At 31.0% G+C, this 21,928-nt stretch overlaps 1 protein-coding gene across 1 annotated transcript; it reads right to left on the bottom strand.

Annotated features, from left to right (window-relative positions):
* Positions 1 to 1,073: 1,073 nt before the first annotated feature.
* On the bottom strand, positions 1,074 to 20,928 carry DopEcR (G-protein coupled receptor DopEcR). The gene is made up of 4 exons (XM_075304408.1): positions 19,844 to 20,928; positions 10,970 to 11,113; positions 10,348 to 10,606; positions 1,074 to 1,799 (listed from the first exon to the last, which is right to left on the bottom strand). The coding sequence occupies exons 1-4, from the start codon at positions 19,848 to 19,850 to the stop codon at positions 1,223 to 1,225; spliced, it is 987 nt and encodes a 328-aa protein (XP_075160523.1). The 5' UTR covers positions 19,851 to 20,928; the 3' UTR covers positions 1,074 to 1,222.
* Positions 20,929 to 21,928: the final 1,000 nt, after the last annotated feature.

The following is a 21,928-nucleotide window of genomic DNA, read 5'->3' as shown; positions in this document are numbered from 1 at the left end:
GAGTCATTTTCGAATGTCCTCTGTAGTGGACACCGGTAGTGAAAGGGTTAAGTCAATATTTTTTTTTGAGAGAGTATGAAGTGTTCATAATCCCATTCTCTTTCATACTTGAAGCTTGATCTTAGGCACCCCCAAAAAGGTTTAAACTATCACCAAAAAATACAAACAAAACAAAAAATAATAATAATAAAAAAAGTGTAAAGAAGCATTTGGACTGGAAAACAAATGACATCTAGACTACACTAATGATGAACAAATTAGAACCAAATTTCAAACTAAAAAATAATTTATATTTTCAACTATAATTTAGTAAGCTCTTAAAATCTTTTTGCAATTTTTTTTTTCTTTTTTTCTCAATGTTAAAACTACTTATCAAAAATACCTTAGCAAGATGGTTAATTATAAGATTTTTTTTTATTGAATAAAGAAAATTTAAAAGTTTTGTTAGATTTTGTGTTTTTTTTTAATTTTATATTGGAATGCGAAATTTTATTGATTTATTTTTTCTGTTTTAATTTTTTTTTACAATATAATTGAATTCTTAAAAGCTAATCAACTTTTGTTTCACTAAATCTCGTTTTAGCTTAAATTTAGAATATTTTCATTTGTTTAGTATATTTGTTAAATATTACTATATACGTCTCTATAACTAATATTAAGTAGGTATAATAGTTGTTAATATTTATATATTTGGTTTAATAAATATTATAATATAATGTCATCTAATTACAACCAATTTAATTATATATCATTAGTTCTTCAAATATAGAAATTAAAATTGAACTAAATATTACTTTTTAAATTTTATCATTAAATAATTTAGTTTTTTTTCTTTAATTTTGAATTAAAATTATGGAATTTTTGCAGCTACGTTTTTTTTGTTTGCCTCAAACCTAAAATATTTCGGGGAGGGTGTTGTTTCTTGTTAATCTTGTCTTATGAGTTTGGGGGGTTTGGTGTTGATGTTTGGTTTATGAGTGTTGGTGGTATCATCTCCAAACTGAATCCCTTAAAGGATCTGGTTATCCTTTGAAAGAGTTCTAATTGTCTATAAAAAAAATGTATTACATATCTTGTTCTATGTAGTATGTCTAAGAGTTAGGGTGGGATGAAAAGTGACGTATATTTTTAGGCGTTACATTGCCCTGTGTGTGAGATAGTTTGGTCTGTGTGTAGAGTTTTCTGTATGTGTGTATGAGTTTTCTATGAAAATTTAACGACTCTAGTCATCTGGGTCCAACCCGATTAGTTCAGCTTGCAAACGGCCCTTAGTCTTACAGCATATTGTTAAGCAAAATACTCTGAGTGCGATGCGAAATTGCGGTGACATTGTGGTCATTATGATTATTTTCCAAAATGAATTTAGTACACCGATCCATACAACGCCAAAATTAATGAGAGTACTTTGCACAACATCACCAGTTACCTGCTCGTACAAACGTAACGATATCCATGGCAACCAGGACATCCAGAATGCAAACACTAATGCGAATGACATCATATGACTTGGATTCGATAAATTTTCGGCCAACGCCGTTGCATATTCCTTATCGTGTATCGGTTCACCTGATCTTAATTTACGCATCATTATGAATATATATGAATAATTATGAACAATCGATATAACACTGGGACCTAAAACTAATATTGCTAATGTTATACTATAGGCGGCCATATTGCCCCAGTCCAGCATACAAATGTGTGCCACATCATTTTTGACCGGTGCCGTATAGCCCAATATGGGCGGACAACATAATAGGGCGGCTGATATCCATGTAAAGGCCATCCAACATTGACATCTGTATATGGAGAGAGAAAGAGTAATGAGTAAGTGTTTGTATTTATATATGGGGGTTGCTATATATATTTTGAGTTTTGGCTGATCATATGCAATGTGGAATTGTCTTTGGAAATATTCATATCAAAAAGTTGCACCATAATATACTCATAAAAAGTGAAACTACCAGGAAAAAAAGTTCGGTTAAATTTAGAATATTTTTTTTTAAATATATTACAACTGGTAATATGATGAAATTAAACATTGTTCGATAAATTAAAAAAAAAATATTAGACATTTTTCACTTCTTAAGAGAAACAAGTAAGGAAAGTCTAAAGTCGGGCGGGGCCGACTATATTATACCCTGCACCACTTTGTAGATCTAAATTTTCGATGCCATATCACATCCGTCAAATGTGTTGGGGGCTATATATAAAAGTTTGTCCCAAATACATACATTTAAATATCACTCGATCTGGACAGACTTCTACAAATCTATAGACTCAAAATTTAAGTCGGCTTATGCACTAGGGTGGAACACAATATTAGTAAAAAAATATGTGAAACATTTAAATCTGAAGCAATTTTAAGGAAACTTCGCAAAAGTTTATTTATGATTTATCGCTCGATATGTATGTATTAGAAGTTTAGGAAAATTAGAGTCAGTTTTACAACTTTTCGACTAAGCAGTGGCGATTTTACAATGAAAATGTTGGTATTTTGACCATTTTTGTCGAAATCAGAAAAACATATATATGGGAGCTATATCTAAATCTGAACCGATTTCAACCAAATTTGACACGCATAGCAACAATGCTAATTCTACGCCCTGTGCAAAATTTAAACTAAATCGGAGCAAAAAATTGGCCTCTGTGGTCATATGAGTGTAAATCGGGCGAAAGCTATATATGGGAGATATATCCAAATCTGAACCGATTTCAACCAAATTTGGCACGCATAGTTACCATGCTAATTCTACTCCCTGTGCGAAATTTCAACTAAATCGGAGTTAAAAATTTGCCTCTGTGGTCATATGAGTGTAAATCGGGCGAAAGCTATATATGGGAGATATATCCAAATCTGAACCGATTTCAACCAAATTTGGCACGCATAGTTACAATGCTAATTCTACTCCCTGTACAAAATTTCAACTAAATCGGAGTTAAAAATTGGCCTCTGTGGGCAAATGAGTGTAAATCGAACGAAAGCTATATATGGGAGCTATATCTAAATCTGAACCGATTTGGCTGATATTTTTCAAGTTTTTCGAGACCCATAAAATATTCGGATGTACGGAATTTGAGGAAGATCGGTTGATATACACGACAATTATGACCAGATCGGTGAAAAATATATATGGCAGCTATATCTAAATCTGAACCGATTTTTTCCAAAATTAATAGGGATCGTCTTTGAGCCGAAACAGGACCCTATACCAAATTTTAGGACAATCGGACCAAAACTGCGAGCTGTACTTTGCACACAAAAATACATCAACAGACAGACAGACAGACGGACATCGCTAAATCGACTCAGAATTTAATTCTAAGCCGATCCGTATACTAAAAGGTTGGTCTATGATTACTCCTTCTTGGCGTTACATACAAATGCACAAACTTATTATACCCTGTACCACAGTAGTGGTGAAGGGTATAAATATGGGAAAATATTTAAATCAGAAGCAATTTTAAGGAAACTTCGCAAGAGTTTATTTATGATTTATCGCTCGATATATATGCATTAGAAGTTTAGGAAAATTAGAGTCATTTTTACAACTTTTCGACTAAGCAGTGGCGATTTAAGAAGGAAAATGTTGGTATTTTGACCATTTTTGTCGAAATCAGAAAAACATATATATGGGAGCTATATCTAAATCTGAACCGATTTCAACCAAATTTGGCACACATGACTATACTACCAATTGTACTCCTTGTGCAAAATTTCAAGCTAATCGGGATAAAACTCTGGCTTCTGGGTCCATAAAAGTGCATATCGGGCGAAAGATATATATGGGAGCTATATCTAAATCTGAATCGATTTCAACCAAATTTGGCACGCATAGCTATAATGCTAATTCTACTCCCTGTACAAAATTTCAACTAAATCGGAGTTAAAAATTGGCCCCTGTGGTCATATGAGTGTAAATCGGGCGAAAGATATATATGGGAGCTATATCTAAATCTGAATCGATTTCAACCAAATTTGGCACGCATAGCTATAATGCTAATTCTACTCCCTGTACAAAATTTCAACTAAATCGGAGTTAAAAATTGGCCCCTGTGGTCATATGAGTGTAAATCGGGCGAAAGCTATATATGGGAGCTATATCTAAATCTGAATCGATTTCAACCAAATTTGGCACGCATAGCTATAATGCTAAATCTACTCCCTGTGCAAAATTTCAACCAAATTGGGCCAAAACTCTGGCTTTTAGGACTATATTGGTCCATGTCGGGCGAAAGATATATATGGGAGCTATATCTAAATCTGACCCGATTTCAATCAAATTTTGCACACTTGACTATACTACTAATTGTACTTCCAGTGCTTCTGGCTTCTGGGGCCATATAAATCCATATTGGGCGAAATATATATATGGGAGCTATATCTAAATCTGAACCGATTTCAAAATCTATAGGGTTCTATTCTGACCCAAATTAGGTATATGTGCCAAATGTGAAGGCGATTGGACTTAAATTGCGACCTAGACTTTGATCACAAAAATGTGTTCACAGACAGACGGACAGACGGACGGACAGACAGACGGACATGGTTATATCGACGCAGGGACCCACCCTGAGCATTATTGCCAAAGACACCATGTGTCTATCTCGTCTCCTTCTGGGTGTTACAAACATATGCACTAACTTATAATACCCTGTTCCACAGTGTGGCGCAGGATATAAAAACAGAATTTTGAAAGACAAAATTGGAGTTGGAAATTGCGTCATATGAACAGTGTTGCCGTTGAGAAGTTCTAAAAAGTGCCACAAAAAGTTTCACTTGCAATAAAAGGTGGCACACTCATTATAATAGTGTGGCATGCTTTTTTATATAGAGGAAAAATACGTATTAAATAAATTTTAAAAGATTTTTCTATGAAATTATGAAGTTGCATTGCAATTATATACAATTTTCTTTGCCTAATTTCAGCCGTCACAATTGCCCGCTTGGTTTGGAAAGGAAAAGTGCTCAAGTATATTCCGTCAAAATAGGGAATATCAATATTAATATTAATGGCAAGGTAAGTGGCATAAACATTTAGTGGCAAGGTAGGTAGCATAAAAATGTATTTGGTGGCACAAAAGCATCCAGGCCTAAAACATAGGCAAATTTTTCACTAAAGTGGACCTATCACAAATTGGAAAATTTTAAATAAAACAATAAATTCGATGAATTAAAATAAAGCATAAGTGGGTTTATGTTACATATAGCGAAAATCCTAGAATTGCCTGACTAATTTCCCTCGAGACTAGATTGATTAAAATCGAGAGCGTATTTTAAACACACACAATTACAATTGCATTAAAATTAAGTCAATGAAAATGTTTCATTGATATATCCAGTCGGATAATTCGTGGGCCCTAGGTTAGGTTAGGTTAGGTGGCAGCCCGATGTATCAGGCTAAATAAATATAAATAAAAAAACAAGTATAAACGGCCGTAAGTTCGGCCAAGCCGAATTTTATGCACCTTCCATCATGGACTGCATACACGGACGAAAAATATTGTTTTTCATATGTTTGGGTGTAAAAATTAAATGTTTGGAACTTACATTTTTTAACACAATATTTTTAGGTGCAAGCATATAATGTTCATAAACTAGCATAACATGTTTGGGGCGTATATGTTTATATGTTAGAACATATTATGTTTGGGACATAAAATGTTTGTAAATGTAATATGCTTAGATGCAAACATATATTAAATTGCAAATTGCTTATAAACATATATGTGTTTAGAAAGAGAGACGTAGAGACTATGCTGCAAGTAAAATAACGGAAGTAACCAATTGGCGCCTTAAAAATATTTCCACACAAAGAAAATTTCATTAAATTTTTTTACTACCAGTGTATGCTCTAAGGTGAAACATAATATGTTTGAACAATACAAACAATATTTTGTTTGAACCCCTAACCCATTTTGCGTGAAGCATATGTTACAGAAGCGATTTTTTTTTGAGGGTGGAGAAACCTGTACTAAATATTGTCATCCACAATCGAATTACTTGGGTTGCGGTAACACTTGCCGATGGCAAGGCATCTTAAAACTTCTTAACACCGTCCTCTCAATTGTAAGTTAGTCCATACGGGGTATATATTAAACCGATTAAATACGTATGTAATTCAGTTTGACAACATTTTCTATAGAAATAAAATTTTGACAAAATTTTCTATAGAAATAAAATTTTGACAAAATTTTCTATAGAAATAAAATTTTGACAAAATTTTCTATAGAAATAAAATTTTGACAAAATTTTCTATAGAAATAAAATTTTGACAAAATTTTCTATAGAAATAAAATTATAACAATAAAATTTTGACAAAATTTTCCACAGAAATAAAATATTGACAAAATTTTCCACAGAAATAAAATTTTTACAAAATTTTCTATAGAAATAAAATTTGGACAACATTTTCTATAGAAATAACATTTGGACAAAATTTTCTATAGAAATACAATTTTTATATTTCATGTTAGCCTGATACCGAAACAGGCAATTGACGTCCAAATGCATTATATCTAATTATACAATTATTTTTCGAGCTTTATGGACAGATATAAATTAAGGAACATGGTTAATAGAGCCATTGAAAAGAAAACGCCAGATACAAATCTAAGATGATTCAATTTGTAAGAGGAAATTTCCCAAATGTTTTCATTCACCCGAACCGAAACATGTACAGTCCAGGCGTGTATAGATTTGTATCTGGCGTTTTCTTTTCAATGGCTCTATTAACCACGTTCCTTAATCTATATCTGTCCATAAAGCTCGAAAAATAATTAATAAAATTTTGACAACATTTTCTAAAGAAATAAAATCGGGACAAGATTTTCTATAGAAATAAAATTGTGACAACATTTTCTATAGAAATAAAGCTTTGACAAAATGTTCTATACAAATAAAATTTTGACAAAATTTTCTATAGTAATAAAATTTTGACAAAATTTTCTATAGTAATAAAATTTTGACAACATTTTTTTTATAGTAATAGAATTTTGACAAAATTTTCTATAGTAATTAAATTTTATAATATTTTCTATAGAAATAAAATTTTGACAAAATTTTCTATAGAAATAAAATCTAGACAAAATTTTGTATAGTAATACAATTTTGACAAAATTTTCTATAGTAATAAGATTTTAACAACATTTTCTATAGTAATAAAGTTTTGAAAAAATTTTCTATAGAAATAAAATTTTGACAAAATTTTCTATAGTAATAAAATTTTGACAAAAGTTTGTATAGTAATAAAATTTTGACAAAATTTTGTATAGTAATAAAATTTTGACAAAATTTTGTATAGTAATAAAATTTTGACAAAATTTTCTATAGAAATAAAATTTTGACGAAATTTCTATAGAAATAAAATTTGGACAAAATTTTGACAACATTTTGTATAGTAATAAAATTTTGACATAATTTTCCATTGTAATAAAATTTTGACAACATTTTGTATAGTAATAAAATTTTGACAAAATTTTCTATAGTAATTAAATTTTGATAATATTTTCTATATAAATAAAATGTTGACATAATTTTCTATAGAAATAAAATTTTGACGAAATTTTGTATAGTAATAAAATTTTGACAACATTTTGTATAGTAATAAAATTTTGACAAAATTTTCCATAGTAATAAAATTTTGACAACATTTTGTATAGTAATAAAATTTTGACAATATTTTCTATAGAAATAAAATTTTGACAAAAGTTTCTATAGTAATAAAATTTTGACAAAATTTTCTATAGTAATAAAATTTTGACAAAATTTTCTATAGAATTAAAATTTTGACGAAATTTCTATAGAAATAAAATTTTGACAAAATTTCTATAGAAATAAAATGTTGACAACATTTTCTACAGAAATACAGTTGTGACAAAATTTTCTATAGAAATAAAATTTTGGTAGATTATTTTTGGGGATCGGCTATATATAACTATAGACCGATATGGACCAATTTAGGCATGGTTGTGAGCGGCCATATACTAGCGCAATGTACCAAATTTCACCACGTACCAAATTTCAACCGGATCGGATGAATTTTGCTCCTCCAGGAGCTCCGGAGGTCAGATCTGGGGATCGGTCAAAATTTGGTCAATATAAACTTGACGTATTTCTTTCAATTTTGCATTTAAAAAACCTGAACACCCCTCATTTTGAAGGTGTGTGTGTGTAGAATGTTGCTCCTATTTTGATTTTGGAATTCACTCTTCAGTTGTCAAAATGCCGTCCAAGCAAGAAGAGCAGCGTATCAAAATTTTGCTCGCGTATCGCGAAAATCCGAGCTACTCGCACGCAAAGCTGGCACAATCGCTAAAAGTTGCCAAATAAACCGTTACAAATGTAATTAAAGTGTTTGGGGAACGTTTGTCGACAGCCAGGAAGTCTGTATCGGAGGGAAATCGAAAACCGGAAGCCGCTGAGACGACAAAGAGAGTTGCCGGTAGTTTCAAGCGAAACCCTAACCTCTCTCTCCGAGATGCCGCAAATAAGCTGGGTGTATCGTCTACAACCGTGCATCGAGCCAAAAACGAGCCGGACTATCGACTTACAAGAAGGTAGTGACTCCAAATCGCGATGATAAAGAAAATACGACGGCCAAAGCGCGATCCCGGAGGATGTACACGACGATGCTGACGAAGTTTGACTGTGTGGTAATGGACGACGAAACCTACGTCAAAGCCGACTACAAGCAGCTTCCGGGACAGGAGTTTTATACGGCAAAAGGAAGGGTAAAGCTAGCAGATATTTTCAAGCACATACAACTGCCAAAGTTCGCAAAGAAATATCTGGTTTGGCAAGCCATCTGTACCTGTGGCTTGAAAAGCAGCATTTTCATAGGTTCCGGGACTGTCAACCAAGAAATTTACGTGAAAGAGTGTTTGAATAAACGTCTGCTGCCTTTCCTGAAGAAACACGGTTGTTCCGTACTGTTTTGGCCGGATTTGGCATCTTGCCATTACGGTAAAAAGGCCATGGAGTGGTACGCCGCCAACAACGTGCAGGTGGTTCCCAAGGACAAGAACCCTCCCATCACGCCAGAGCTCCGCCCAATTGAGAACTACTGCGCTATTGTCAAGCGGAACCTAAAGAAGACCAAACAAACTGCTAAGGACGAGCAGCAGTTCAAGGCAAACTGGCTTTCTGCGGCGAAGAAGGTGGACAAGGTGGCTGTACAAAATCTGATGGCAGGTGTCAAGCGTGAGGCCCGGCAATTCGGATTTGGAAAAGCGAAAGCCTAACTGAATATTTTTCCTGAATTTTATACTAATTGAACTTGAAAAATAAATTTAATTTGATTTTTTAAATAAACGATTTCACCGATTTACACGCGTTGTCCCTTGACCAAATTTTTATTATATATAATTATGGACCGATGTTGACCAATTTTTTACACCATGTACCAAATTTCAGCCGGATCGGATGAAATTTGCTTCTCTTAGAGTGGTCCGATATGGTCCATTTGCAATACATCAATAACAACTACTTGTGCCAAGTTGTCTTCAAAAGTTCGCGTGATTTCAACAGACGGTCGGACCGACATGCTTAGATCGACTCTGATCTATCGAGCCACCGTGGTGCAATGGTTAGCATGCCCGCCTTGCATACACAAGGTCGAGGATTCGATTCCTGCTTCGACCGAACACCAAAAAGTTTTTCAGCGGTGGATTATCCCACCTCAGTAATGCTGGTGACATTTCTGAGGGTTTCAAAGCTTCTCCAAACGGTTTCACTGTAATGTGGAACGCCGTTCGGACTCGGCTATAAACAGGAGGTCCTTTATCATTGAGCTTAATATGGAAGAGAGAAGTTCAACACTGTAATATCACAATGTGGACTAACCTAACCTATAGACATACATTAATAAATTTAGAAAGGTATACATTCAGGCGGTGTTATCGTTTTGTGGCCATTTAAAGGTGGCAAATGTGCAATTAAATTCTATTCTTTTTAAATTGCTGTGTCATTTTTTGTGATGTTGTGCCGCTTTATAATTAGTTTGTTTTGCATTTCATTGTGTTTTTTCATAATTTTACATTGTAAGCACTTTGTCCTCCTTCTGATACATTATTTTTCGAGAAAGGAAAATTTAACGGCCTAAAAGTATGCAAAGTTATGTAGTAGGTAAACGAACCCATTCCGCCGAATTGTCAGGTTCAATGAGTGATTTTCGATAAAATGGAGGTAAAAATACTGTTAAATTAGTTTAGTTAGTAAAGTAGTTTAAAGAATTCACGAAGAATAATAAATAAGTTAAATTACCTAATTCTTTCGGCATTGAAAGTTCGGTTCAAAAATATAAATAGCAACCCTTGTGTATACTTCTCCGTTAGATTCATACTTACCTGGTTTTCGTTTGCACTGTTTCATAGCGTAAAGGTTTCCGCACTGCCAGATAACGATCAACCGATATCCACATGAATGTATACACCGATACAGCCCATAATGTCACCTCCAGATAGCCTGTGAAACGACATATAATCTCCTCTTGTATCCACTCTCCTGTTAATGCTGGATAAACTGAAAACGGTACTACCAAGAGACCGCATAACAAATCGGCAACGGCTAATGACAGCAAATAATAGTTGATAACTTCTGTGGGACCTATAAATCGCCAAGAACCAATAGAAGTAAGGGAGTAAAAAAATTAATTCATAATTTTTATTTATTGAAACAGATATGAATTTAACATTCTCTCTAAAATACATTTGCATTCATTATTCTAAAAAAGCCATACAAATTCTATGTGTTTGTTTTTATTTATTTACCTTAACTCAGTAGTCCATTTTTTCATACTCTCAATACAAACATTTACATGGAGGGGGGTTTTTTACGGATAATCTTTTTTGTTGACCATAGATTATGATTAAGGATTTGGTTTGGATTGTTTTATGTTTTTTTTTTTTTTGAATAGGTCTATGGAAGCATAGCTCTTTTTTGCTTTGGTCAAAAACACATCGAACTTACCTTTAAAATTGGCATAGGTGGCTATAATCAAGAGATTCGATAATATAATGGCTACGGCTAGTATTGAGATGAGAACAGCTTTGGTAAGTGCCTCCACTTTGGAATTATCCTGCAGGTAACTCATTTCCTGCATTTTTGTAATGTCTGCAAAAGTGAAAAAAACCCGGAAAAAAATTAATGAAAGTCTATTCGAATGGAATAAAAAAAAATATATTTTATAATTTAAAGAAGTGATTGGCTAGGCAAACGACGTATTTTAGTAATACTACACTAAACAAAACAGCTTGCTTGGACTATTCCATTAAGATTTCATTAAGGACGCCATCATTTTTTTAAATTTATACATTTAATATTTCAATTCAATATTTAATATTACGTAAATATATGACTGTCAAAAACATTTATTCACATTGGATTCCACACAATTTGTCAATCGCTCAAAAAAAAGGCTCGTTTCGATTGGTCAAAAGAAATGCTTCAAAAATATGATCACGATCAGCGTTGCCACAATGAATTTTTTCTGGGACCAACATTTTTCCAAAATTGGAAAAAAATTGTACCAGCGGACCATTTTTCCAAATTAAATTAATAACATTTAAAAGTTAAAATTTTACTTCGATAGAAAATTTTGTCAAATATTTAATTCTAATCAAAATTTTTATTTCTATAGAAAATTTTGGTAAAATTTTATTTCTATAGAAAATTTTGTCAAAATTATATTTCTATAGAAAATTTTGTTAAAATATTTAGAGGTGTGCTCGTGAGTAATATTTTACTAACGCTCATGACGGAAAAATCTTACTCACGCACGATATTGGTAGGACTCACGCACACTCACGAAAAGAAAATTTGTACTCACGCATACTCACGCACGAAAATGTCGTGACTCACTAAAAATACCGTGACTCACGAAAAATAACGTGACTCACGAAAAATGTCGTGACTCACGAACAAGTTTTTGAGTAATTTACCTTAGCGACGTGTCTGAAAACTTGAACATTATTAAAATCGAGAGCGTTATTACACTCTTAACATCCCAGGAGTCACTAAAATTGTAAATGAATTTAACTCTTAAGCGTTTTATGTTGGTAAACGGGATTATTTTCTTGAGCGTAAATCTTTACTCACGCACACTCACGAAGATAATATCTTCGTGATTCACGCTCACGCACAACAGTTTGGTTTGTTAATCACGTTCACGCACACTCATGCCGTTGCCATGAGCGTGACTCACGCGTGAGTCACGACAATTTCGTGTCACGTGCACACCTCTAAAAAATGTTTGCATAATTTTGTATCTACACAAAATGTTTTTTTTATGTTTATTTCTATACAAAATTTTGGCAGAATTTTATTTCTACAGATAATTTTGTCAACATTTTATGTCTATAGAAAATTTTGTTAAAATTTTATTTCTGCAGAAAATTTTGTCAAAATTTTATGTCTATAGAAAATTTTGTCAAAATTTTATGTCTATAGAAAATTTTGAAAAATTACATATTTGACGAAAATGACCAAACTCAACCAAATTCCAAAATTTAAAAATTATTAATTTTTTTGGACCAATTTTGGTCCGATCGTACCAAAATGGCAACCCTGATCGCGATGCTTCGAAACATGTCTATGACATCGTGACATGTATGAGCCCGAAAGTAAACATGTTCCGTTGAAATCACGCTAAATTCCGAACGAAATAAACTATTTACTTGAAACGTGGACCAAGTAGTTGTTATTTGATGTAAGTCAGATGCAAATGGGACCTATAGAACAATTTCTAAATATAAAATCCATATAAACCGATCTCAAGAGTTGCCTTCCGGAGCCTCTTGGAACAGCAAATTTTATCCGATACTAAAAATCATGGAAAAATTGGTTCATATCGGTTCATGAGTATATATAGTCCGCATATAAACCGACCCGCTATATTTGTCTTCTGGGGCCTTACGGAGCTAAGAATTTCATCCTATCTGGTTGAAACTTGGTTCATATCGTTTCATAGTTATTTATTAACACCTCTATATAAACCGCTCAAGAACTAAAGTGAAAAATATTGAACTAATTTGAAAGAATATATAACCTAAATTTTAGGAAATACACGGGAGCCACTGTGGTGCAATGGTTAGCATGCCCGCCTTGCATATACAAGTTCGTGGGTTCGATTCCTGCTTCGACCGAACACCAAAAAGTTTTTCAGCGGTGGATTATCCCACCTCAGTAATGCTGGTGACATTTCTGAGGGTGTAAAAGCTTCTCTAAGTGGTTTCACTGCAATGTGGAACGCCGTTCGCACTCGGCTATAAAAAGGAGGTCCCTTGTCATTGAGCCTAATATGGATTCGGGCAGCACTCAGTAATAAGAGAGAAGCTCACCAATGCGGTATCACAATGGACTGAATAGTCTAAGTGAGCCTGATACGTTGGGCTGCCACCTAACCTAATCTTCTGGGTGTTGCAAACATATGCACTAACTTATAATACCCTGTTCCACAGTGTGTCGCAGAGTATAAAACATTGGTGTTCGGTCGGAGCAGGGATTGCACCCACCACCCTTTGCATGCAAAGCGGACATGCTACCCAATGGTCCACGTCGCAAACAAATGTATGTTTCTGTTAAATAATGTTTTGTTTGCATCGGCTCCTGGGCGCCGCAAACTATGCTATATAAATATAACTTATAACGATAATTGTCTATTGATGACCATAACAGTACGTGGCCCAGTGGATAGTGTGTTGGCTTACAAACTGTATGGTCTCCGGTTCGATTCTCCGTTCAGGCGAATTGTATAATTTAAAAAAATTTATAAAATGAAATAATTTCGTCAACATTATTTGTATTACAGAAAAAGCTGTCAAGAACAAAAAAAATTCGTGGAAGTGAAAATTATGTGAGGGAATAAGCACTTCTTCTTTGGGGAAAATTCTTCCAAGCATATAATATTTTTGGGCTCAAAATGCTTCCAAACATATAATATGTTCACATAAAACAAACATATTAATGTTTCGGTATCACAATGGACTGAATAGTCTAAGGACGTTTTCGTTTCGCAAAAAATATGTTGCCCTGGTGTTATACTACTTTTTGCCCCATTTATTTTCGCCCAAATGATAGTGTCAATCCAAAATTATTGTTAATTCATAATATTGTAAGGAATACAGGATCCAAAAGCTATGAAAATGTCCTTCATATTTTGCAATCAATTTGGAGAATGTTGCACTTTTTTACCAATCGAAATCGCCATAAGTGAGCCTGAATCTTAATCGGGCTGCCACTTTAACCTAACCTTAACCTTCGGTAGTATCCAATAATATATGTGCTTTCTGCAAAATATGTTTGGAACATATGTTAGAGAAGCGATTTTTTTGAGGGTGTATGGATCCAAGTAGACTTTTTTCAGTGTAGGTATTTGATCTGTATTTTTATCGTTTTAAGATGACTTGCCATCGATAGTTTTTACCACACGCCAAGTAATTCGATTGTGGATGTCAGTCTTTAGTAGAACTTAGTACGCAATCCATGGTGGAGGGTAAAAACGATTGGGCCTGGCGGTATATACTTTTTCTTACTTTTGTTTAGTCCCACCTTAACGTCCTTTAAATTAACATTGAACAAAACAAAATCACAAATTTGTAAGGACGAAACGTAACCCCAACCTTTAAAAAGTCAAAACTATCTGACTGCACTATACATTTTGATATGAAATAACAAAACTAATGATGGTATAGCTAATAAACTATATCCACTAAAACTCCAAATGATTTCGCATTATAAGACCTTGGAATGAAAAACACGAAACAAGGAAATTACAAAGCTATCATTTATTAGATAATGTGCTGTCAGCATAGGGTGGGTATGTAAAAAAAATACAAGTATATGTATACGGGGCTCTCCAATCAGTTTTCTTTTTAGGGATAAATATCTACGCAATATTAGGGAGAAATGTATATAAAATAAAGCAAGGTTAACTACAAGAAATTTCATCAACTTTGTTTTAATTTTTTTTTTCCATTAATTTTATAATGCTTATATTTAAAAGTTACGATCCTTTGTTAAAGTTGTATTTTTTTGTCTTATTGGTCACCTGGCTATCATCTACAGTGAAAAAAGATTGTTGTGATTTCAAATACGAACTCGAATTTTGCTTAGCATAGAGGACGCATTTCTCTAATATATAGTTTTTTTTCATGTCCAAAATCGATAAACTTTGAAGTCTTGTTCTCCTTGTAGTTAAGTGATTCGATTTGAAATTGGTTATCTTAATATGAAAGAAAATTCCGTTTGACTAAGGTAAACTTTGCTTTAATCATTCAGAAAATTTCTTTAAAACTAATGAAATCTTTAAATTTATTGACTGTTTTGCATATTCACTACAAAACAAAAAGCGTTCAAAAATAGTAGATGTTTTTCAACACTTAACTTTAGAAAACTTTGTCAAAATTTTATTTTTTTTTAGAAAATTTTATTTCTTTAGAACATTTTGTCAATATTTTATTTCTATAGAAATTTTTGTCAAATTTTTATTTCCATAGAAAATTTTGTGAAAATTTTATTATTATTATTATTAGTTTATTTAAAATCATAATAAATTATGAAAATAAATACAAAAAAATGAAGGTACTAACAACTAAAAAAAAAAATTTTATTTTTGGCTTTTTATACGATCTTTAGTCAATGCATGGTTTTAAGCTGAGATCAAAAACAACAATAATGATTGAAGAGAAACCAACAACAACAAACAAAACGAAATTTAATTTTTTTTATAAAATTTTGTCAAAATTGTATTTCTTTTGAAAAAGTTGTCAAAATATAATTTATAAAGAACATTTTGTCGAAAATTCACTTTTATTGAAAATTTGTCGAAATTTTATTTCTATAAAAAAATATGTCGAAATTTTATTTCTATAGAAATTTTTGTCTAGTTTTTATTTCTATAGAAAATTTTGCCATAATTTTATGTTTTTACAAAATTTTGTCAACATTTTATTTGTTTATAAAATTTGGTCAAAATTGTATTTAATTTTTTTTTTCAAAAGTTTAGTTCTAAATTTTTTTTTCAAAATTCTATTTCTTTTGAAAATGTTGCCAAAATTTTATTTCTTCAAAAAGTTTTATTTCCACAGAAAATGTCCACCAAAATGTTTTTCAGCGATGGATTATCCCACCTCAGTAATGCTGGTGACATTTCTGAAGGTTTCAAAAGCTTCTCTAAGTGGTTTCACTGCAATGTGGAACGCCGTTCGGACTCGGCTATAAAGAGGAGGTCCCTCGTCATTGAGCTTAACATGGAATCGGGCAGAACTCAGTGATAAGAGAGAAGTTCACCAATGTGGTATCACAATGGACTGAATAGTCTAAGTGAGCCTGATACATCGGGCTGCCACCTAACCTAACCTAACCTAACCTAACCTAACCTAACCTAACCTAACCATTTCTATAGAAAATTTTGCCACAATTTTATGTTTTTACAAAATTTTGTCAACATTTTATTTGTTTATAAAATTTGGTCAAAATTGTATTTTAAAATTTTTTTTTCAAAAGTTTTGTTCTAAATTTTTTTTCTCAAAATTTTATTTCTTTTGAAAATGTTGCCAACATTTTATTTCTTCAAAAAGTTTTATTTCCACAGAAAATGTTGTCAAAATTTTATTTCTTTAGAAAATTTTGCTAAAATTTTATTTCGTTAGAAAATTTTGTCAAAATTTTATTTCTTTAGACAATTTTGTAAAATTACTATTTCTTTAGAAAATTTTGTAAAATTACTATTTCTTTAGAAAAGTTTGTAAACATTTTATTTCTATAGAAAATTTTATTTCTATAGACAATTTTGCCAAATTTTATTTCTTTAGAAAATTTTGTCAAAATTTTATTTCTTTAGAAAATTTTGTCCAAATTTTATTCCTTTAGACAATTTTGTAAAATATTATTTCTATATAAAATTTTGTCAAAATTTTATTTCTTTAGAAAATTTTGTCAACATTTTATTGCTATAGACAATTTTGTCCAAATTTTATTTCTTTAGAAAATTTTATCAAAATTTTATTTCTTTAGAAAATTTTGTCAAAATTTTATTGCTATAGACAATTTTGTCCAAATTTTATTTCTTTAGAAAATTTTGTCAAACTTTTATTTTTTTAGAAAATGTTGTCAAAATTTTGTTTCTTTAGAAAATTTTGTCAAAATTTTATTTCTTTTGAAAGTTTTGTCAAAATTGTATTTCTTTAGAAAAAGTTGTCAAAATATAATTTATAAAGAACATTTTGTCAAAAATTTACTTATATTGAAAATTTGTCGAAATTTTATTTCTATAGAAATTGTTGTCTAATTTTTATTTCTATAGAAAATTTTGCAGCAATTTTATGTTTTTACAAAATTTTGTCAACATTTTATTTGTTTATAAAATTTTGTCAAAATTGTATTTTTTTAAATTCTTTTTTCAAAAGTTTAGTTCTAATTTTTTTTTTTTCAAAATGTTATTTCTTTTGAAAATATTGTCAACATTTTACTTCTTTAAAAAGTTTTATTTCCGCAGAAAATGTTGTCGAAATTTTATTTCTTTAGAAAATTTTGTCAAAATTTTATTTCGTTAGAAAATTTTGTCAAAATTTTATTTCTTTAGACAATTTTGTAAAATTATTATTTCTTTAGAAGATTTTGCTAAAATTTTGTCAAAATTTTATTTCTTTAGACAATTTTGTAAAATTATTATTTCTTTAGAAAATTTTGTAAAAATTTTATTTCTATAGAAAATGTTGTCAAAATTTTATATCTATAGACATTTTTGTCAAAATTTTATTTCTTTAGAAACTTTTGTCAAAATTTTATTTCGTTAGAAAATTTTGTCAAAATTTTATTTTTTTGACAATTTTGTAAAAATATTATTTCTTTAGAAGATTTTGTTCACATTCTATTTCTTTAGAAAAATTTGTCAAAATTTTATTTCTTTAGAAAATTTTATCTAAATTTTGTTTCTTTAGAAAAAATTCAAATTTTTATTTCTTTAGAAATTTTTGTCAAAATTATATTTCTTTAGAAAATTTTGTCTAAATTTTATTTCTTTAGAAAATTTTGTCAAAATTTTATTTCTTAAGAAAATGTTGTCAAAATTTTATTTCTGTAGAAAATTTTGTCAATGTTTTATTTCCTTAGAAAATTTTATCAATGTTTTATTTCCTTAGAAAATTTTGTCAAAATTTTATTTTTTTTGAAAATTTTGTCAATGTTTTATTTCCTTAGAAAATTTTGTCAAAATTTTATTTTTTTAGAACATTTTTTCAAAATTTTATTTCTTTAGAAAATTTTGTCAAAATTTTATTTCTTTTGAAAATTTTGTCAAAATTTTATTTCTTTTGAAAATTTTGTCAAAATTGTATTTCTTTAGAAAAAGTTGTCAAAATATAATTTATAAAGAACATTTTGTCGAAAATGTACTTATATTGAAAATTTGTCGAAATTTTATTTCTATAGAAATTGTTGTCTAATTTTTATTTCTATAGACAATTTTGCCGCAATTTTATGTTTTTACAAAATTTTGTCAACATTTTATTTGTTTATAAAATTTTGTCAAATTGTATTTTTTTACATTTTTTTTCAAAAGTTTAGTTCTAATTTTTTTTTTCAAAATTTTATTTCTGTATTTCTTTAGAAAATTGTATCAAAATTTATTTTTTTAGAAAATTTTTTCAAAATTTTATTTCTTTAGAAAATTTTGTAAAATGTTTATTTCTTTGGAAAATTTTACCAAAATTTTATTTCTATAAATGATTTTGTCAAAATTGTTTTTCGAAACAAAACTTTGTCAAAATTATATTTCTATAGAAAATTTTGTCGAATTTTATTTCTATAGAAATTAAATTTTGTCAATATTTTTTTCTATACAAAATTTTGTCAAAATTTTTATTTTTATAGAAAATTTTTGTTGAAAATGTATTTCAATAGAAAATTTTGTCTAAATTTTTATATCTATAGAAGATATTGTCTAAAGATTTATTTCTATAGGAAATGGAATATACCTCTCAGTTGGAGGGGAATATTCCAATCTACCATTTTTGGGTAAAATTCTACCATTTGGAAATTAAAGTTGTCGGTAACACATTTTTAATATACTTTAATAGCACATTAAGAAAAAAAAATTGGAAAAACAAATACATTAAAAATTCCTACGATCAGGTAAGCAAAACTCAAATCTAAAAGATAATTGTGTCTTAGATCTATCCTTACTTTAATTCTCTTTGATTTAGAATCAATACCAAAATTATTAGGGTAAAGACAAAATGTTTGGAACCGGGTGTAATTTTTTTTCAGTGTAATAATCTTTCTTATATACTATGTTTACATTGATATATCGAGATTAACTGAATAAAGTACTCATAAGTGAACACACATTGCCGCAGTATTAACTAGAAGGGGGACACTTGTACAGCCTAAAAGTAGGCAACAATATTTTTTAAAGTAGATAAACCAGGTGTCCTCAATATTTATATTTCAAGGAATAGATACAACAATTTCTACAACACGATATACAGCTATATAACACGGCAGAATTTTCTAAATTTTGGGCAAAAGGGATGCTCCCTCCCCCCCACCCCCCCAAATTTGTAATATTAAGGATTTTCTATGTTTCCGTGTATGTTATGCCTTCTTAACTTGCGTATTTAAAATTTACCAACTCTTCTTCGTTTGTCTAAAATTTCATTACTTAGGCAAGGCAACAATTCCAGTGTTCTACGTACAACAGGAATTCTTCATATGTCCTACAAATGTGCTAAATAAATTGCAGATATCAATCCCTCGCCACTCTCTCCCATTCTCCCTGTCAACCATTGTCTTAAGAACTTAAGAATATGTGAAAGGCTTGCTTAACTAAATTGAAACACTTACCGTACATCCGGTCATGACGCTTTACCAAGATTTATTGGTCCTTCATTGTAGCGACTTTAGACGCAGACATAGACACACTTCACAAATGGATGAACTTCCTCTATGGAGTAATAGAAGAAAATTTGGCGGGAATTTGCATTGGGTCTTGTATGTGTTCCTTTGGCTTTACTTCTATAATACAAAGCGACTCTGGCAGCTAGGAAGGAAGCAAGAAATTCCGAATACACAAAGGAGGTATGTGTTTAAGGATGTTGTTGTACAAACTGCAAAGGACACCAAACTGATGTCTTTGTACATTCCATGTATACCAATACGTCCTTAAGGTGTTACAAGTGGAGTTTTGTTGAGTTTCGCTTTCAATATCCTCAGTTGGATCTACTATAGCTTGGCCGTCACGCGAAGGTCGGATTGATATTTAGGCAGCAGGAAAACGATTCAGTCGTCCTTTTTTTCCACTTTTACCTTGGCTTTGTCTTTTTGTTTTGCCTTTAGGTGGACCTTAGATCAGGGGGTGATTTTAGGGGGCTTGGTATGTTTTTTTTTTTTGGTAGTTGGCCAAAAAATTACTCAACGTCGGTATGCAGCAGTGCATTGGGACATTGCTATTGGCTTGCAGTTTGATTGGCATTTACCACTCAATCACTACTCATTGCAGGCTGACGTATTTAGGCGTAATTTGAAGATAAGTTGCCTTCGATTTTTTTGTTGTCGTTGAATGGTGGTGGTGGTGAGACTTCTCAAGTTTAAGGTTAAGGTAACGTTTATGGCATAGGCTTGTTTTCACTGACCAAGGATTTCAAGGACAATAAAAAATTGATTTTATTGTTCACAAAGCTCTGATAGGTTTGTTTGCGAAAGAATTTTCATTTGTGCTTTATTCACAACACTTTTGTTTTAATTCATATTATTTTTGTTCCAGATATTTAATTAAAGATAAAACGTTACTTTAAGAGTTTTAATTTTATATATTTTTCATGTTTTTAAGCGCTGTCTAGTTTAATGAAAATATTTTTGTTTTTAACACTATTTAGGCTTTTTGAAGAATTTGAAAATATTTCGATTTAAGTTTTTTTTTTATTTTATAATATTATTTTAATAAATATTATTAAATGGAAGATTTTATGATTAACGTTTTAAATATTAATAAATGTTTTTGCTTTTATTATTTTTTACGTTTTCCACTATTTATTTAGGTTATATAACACAGCTTTGATTTTTAATAAAATTGTATATTTTTTTATTTGTTTAATTATACTTGTTGCGATTTATTTCCGTCGTTTACTTAAGTTTTTGTTTTGTATATATTTATATATATATTTAATTTGAAATAATTAACTAACATTTATTTCTGAGTGTAATTGTTGAATATCAGCCACTATTGTTGAGATCTGAAAATAATAATAAAAAAAGTTTTTTTTTATATACCATGTAAAGGGTGATTCTTTTGAGGTTAGGATTTTCATGCATTAGTATTTGACAGATCACGTGGGATTTCAGACATGGTGTCAAAGAGAAAGATGCTCAGTATGCTTTGACATTTCATCATGAATAGACTTACTAACGAGCCACAACGTCGAATTTTCAGTGAATGGGCCCTAGAAAAGTTGGCAGAAAATCCGCTTTTTTATCGACAAATTTTGTTCAGCGATGAGGCTCATTTCTGGTTGAATGGCTACGTAAATAAGCAAAATTGCCGCATTTGGAGTGAAGAGCAACCAGAAGCCGTTCAAGAACTGCCCATGCATCCCGAAAAATGCACTGGTAGGTGTGGTTTGTACGCTGGTGGAATCATTGGACCGTATTTTTTCAAAGATGCTGTTGGACGCAACGTTACGGTGAATGGCGATCGCTATCGTTCGATGCTAACAAACTTTTTGTTGCCAAAAATGGAATAACTGAACTTGGTTGGCATGTGGTTTCAACAAGATGGCGCTACATGCCACACAGCTCGCGATTCTATGGCCATTTTGAGGGAAAACTTCGGAGAACAATTCATCTCAAGAAATGGACCGGTAAGTTGGCCACCAAGATCAAGCGATTTGACGCCTTTAGACTATTTTTTGTGGGGCTACGTCAAGTCTAAAG

Source organism: Haematobia irritans, chromosome 4, assembly GCF_050003625.1.
Source record: "Haematobia irritans isolate KBUSLIRL chromosome 4, ASM5000362v1, whole genome shotgun sequence".
NCBI lineage: Eukaryota > Metazoa > Arthropoda > Insecta > Diptera > Muscidae > Haematobia > Haematobia irritans.
This window is presented reverse-complemented; position numbering and strand designations above follow the sequence as displayed.

Bases quoted from the DNA above. Each gene is read 5' to 3' on its own strand.
- DopEcR (XM_075304408.1), bottom strand. The intron at 10,607-10,969 runs GTAAGTTCGATG...GGCGATTTATAG, and splicing joins CACCTATGCCAATTTTAAAG to GTCCCACAGAAGTTATCAAC. The intron at 1,800-10,347 runs GTAAGTATGAAT...CTCCATATACAG, and splicing joins ACAGTGCAAACGAAAACCAG to ATGTCAATGTTGGATGGCCT.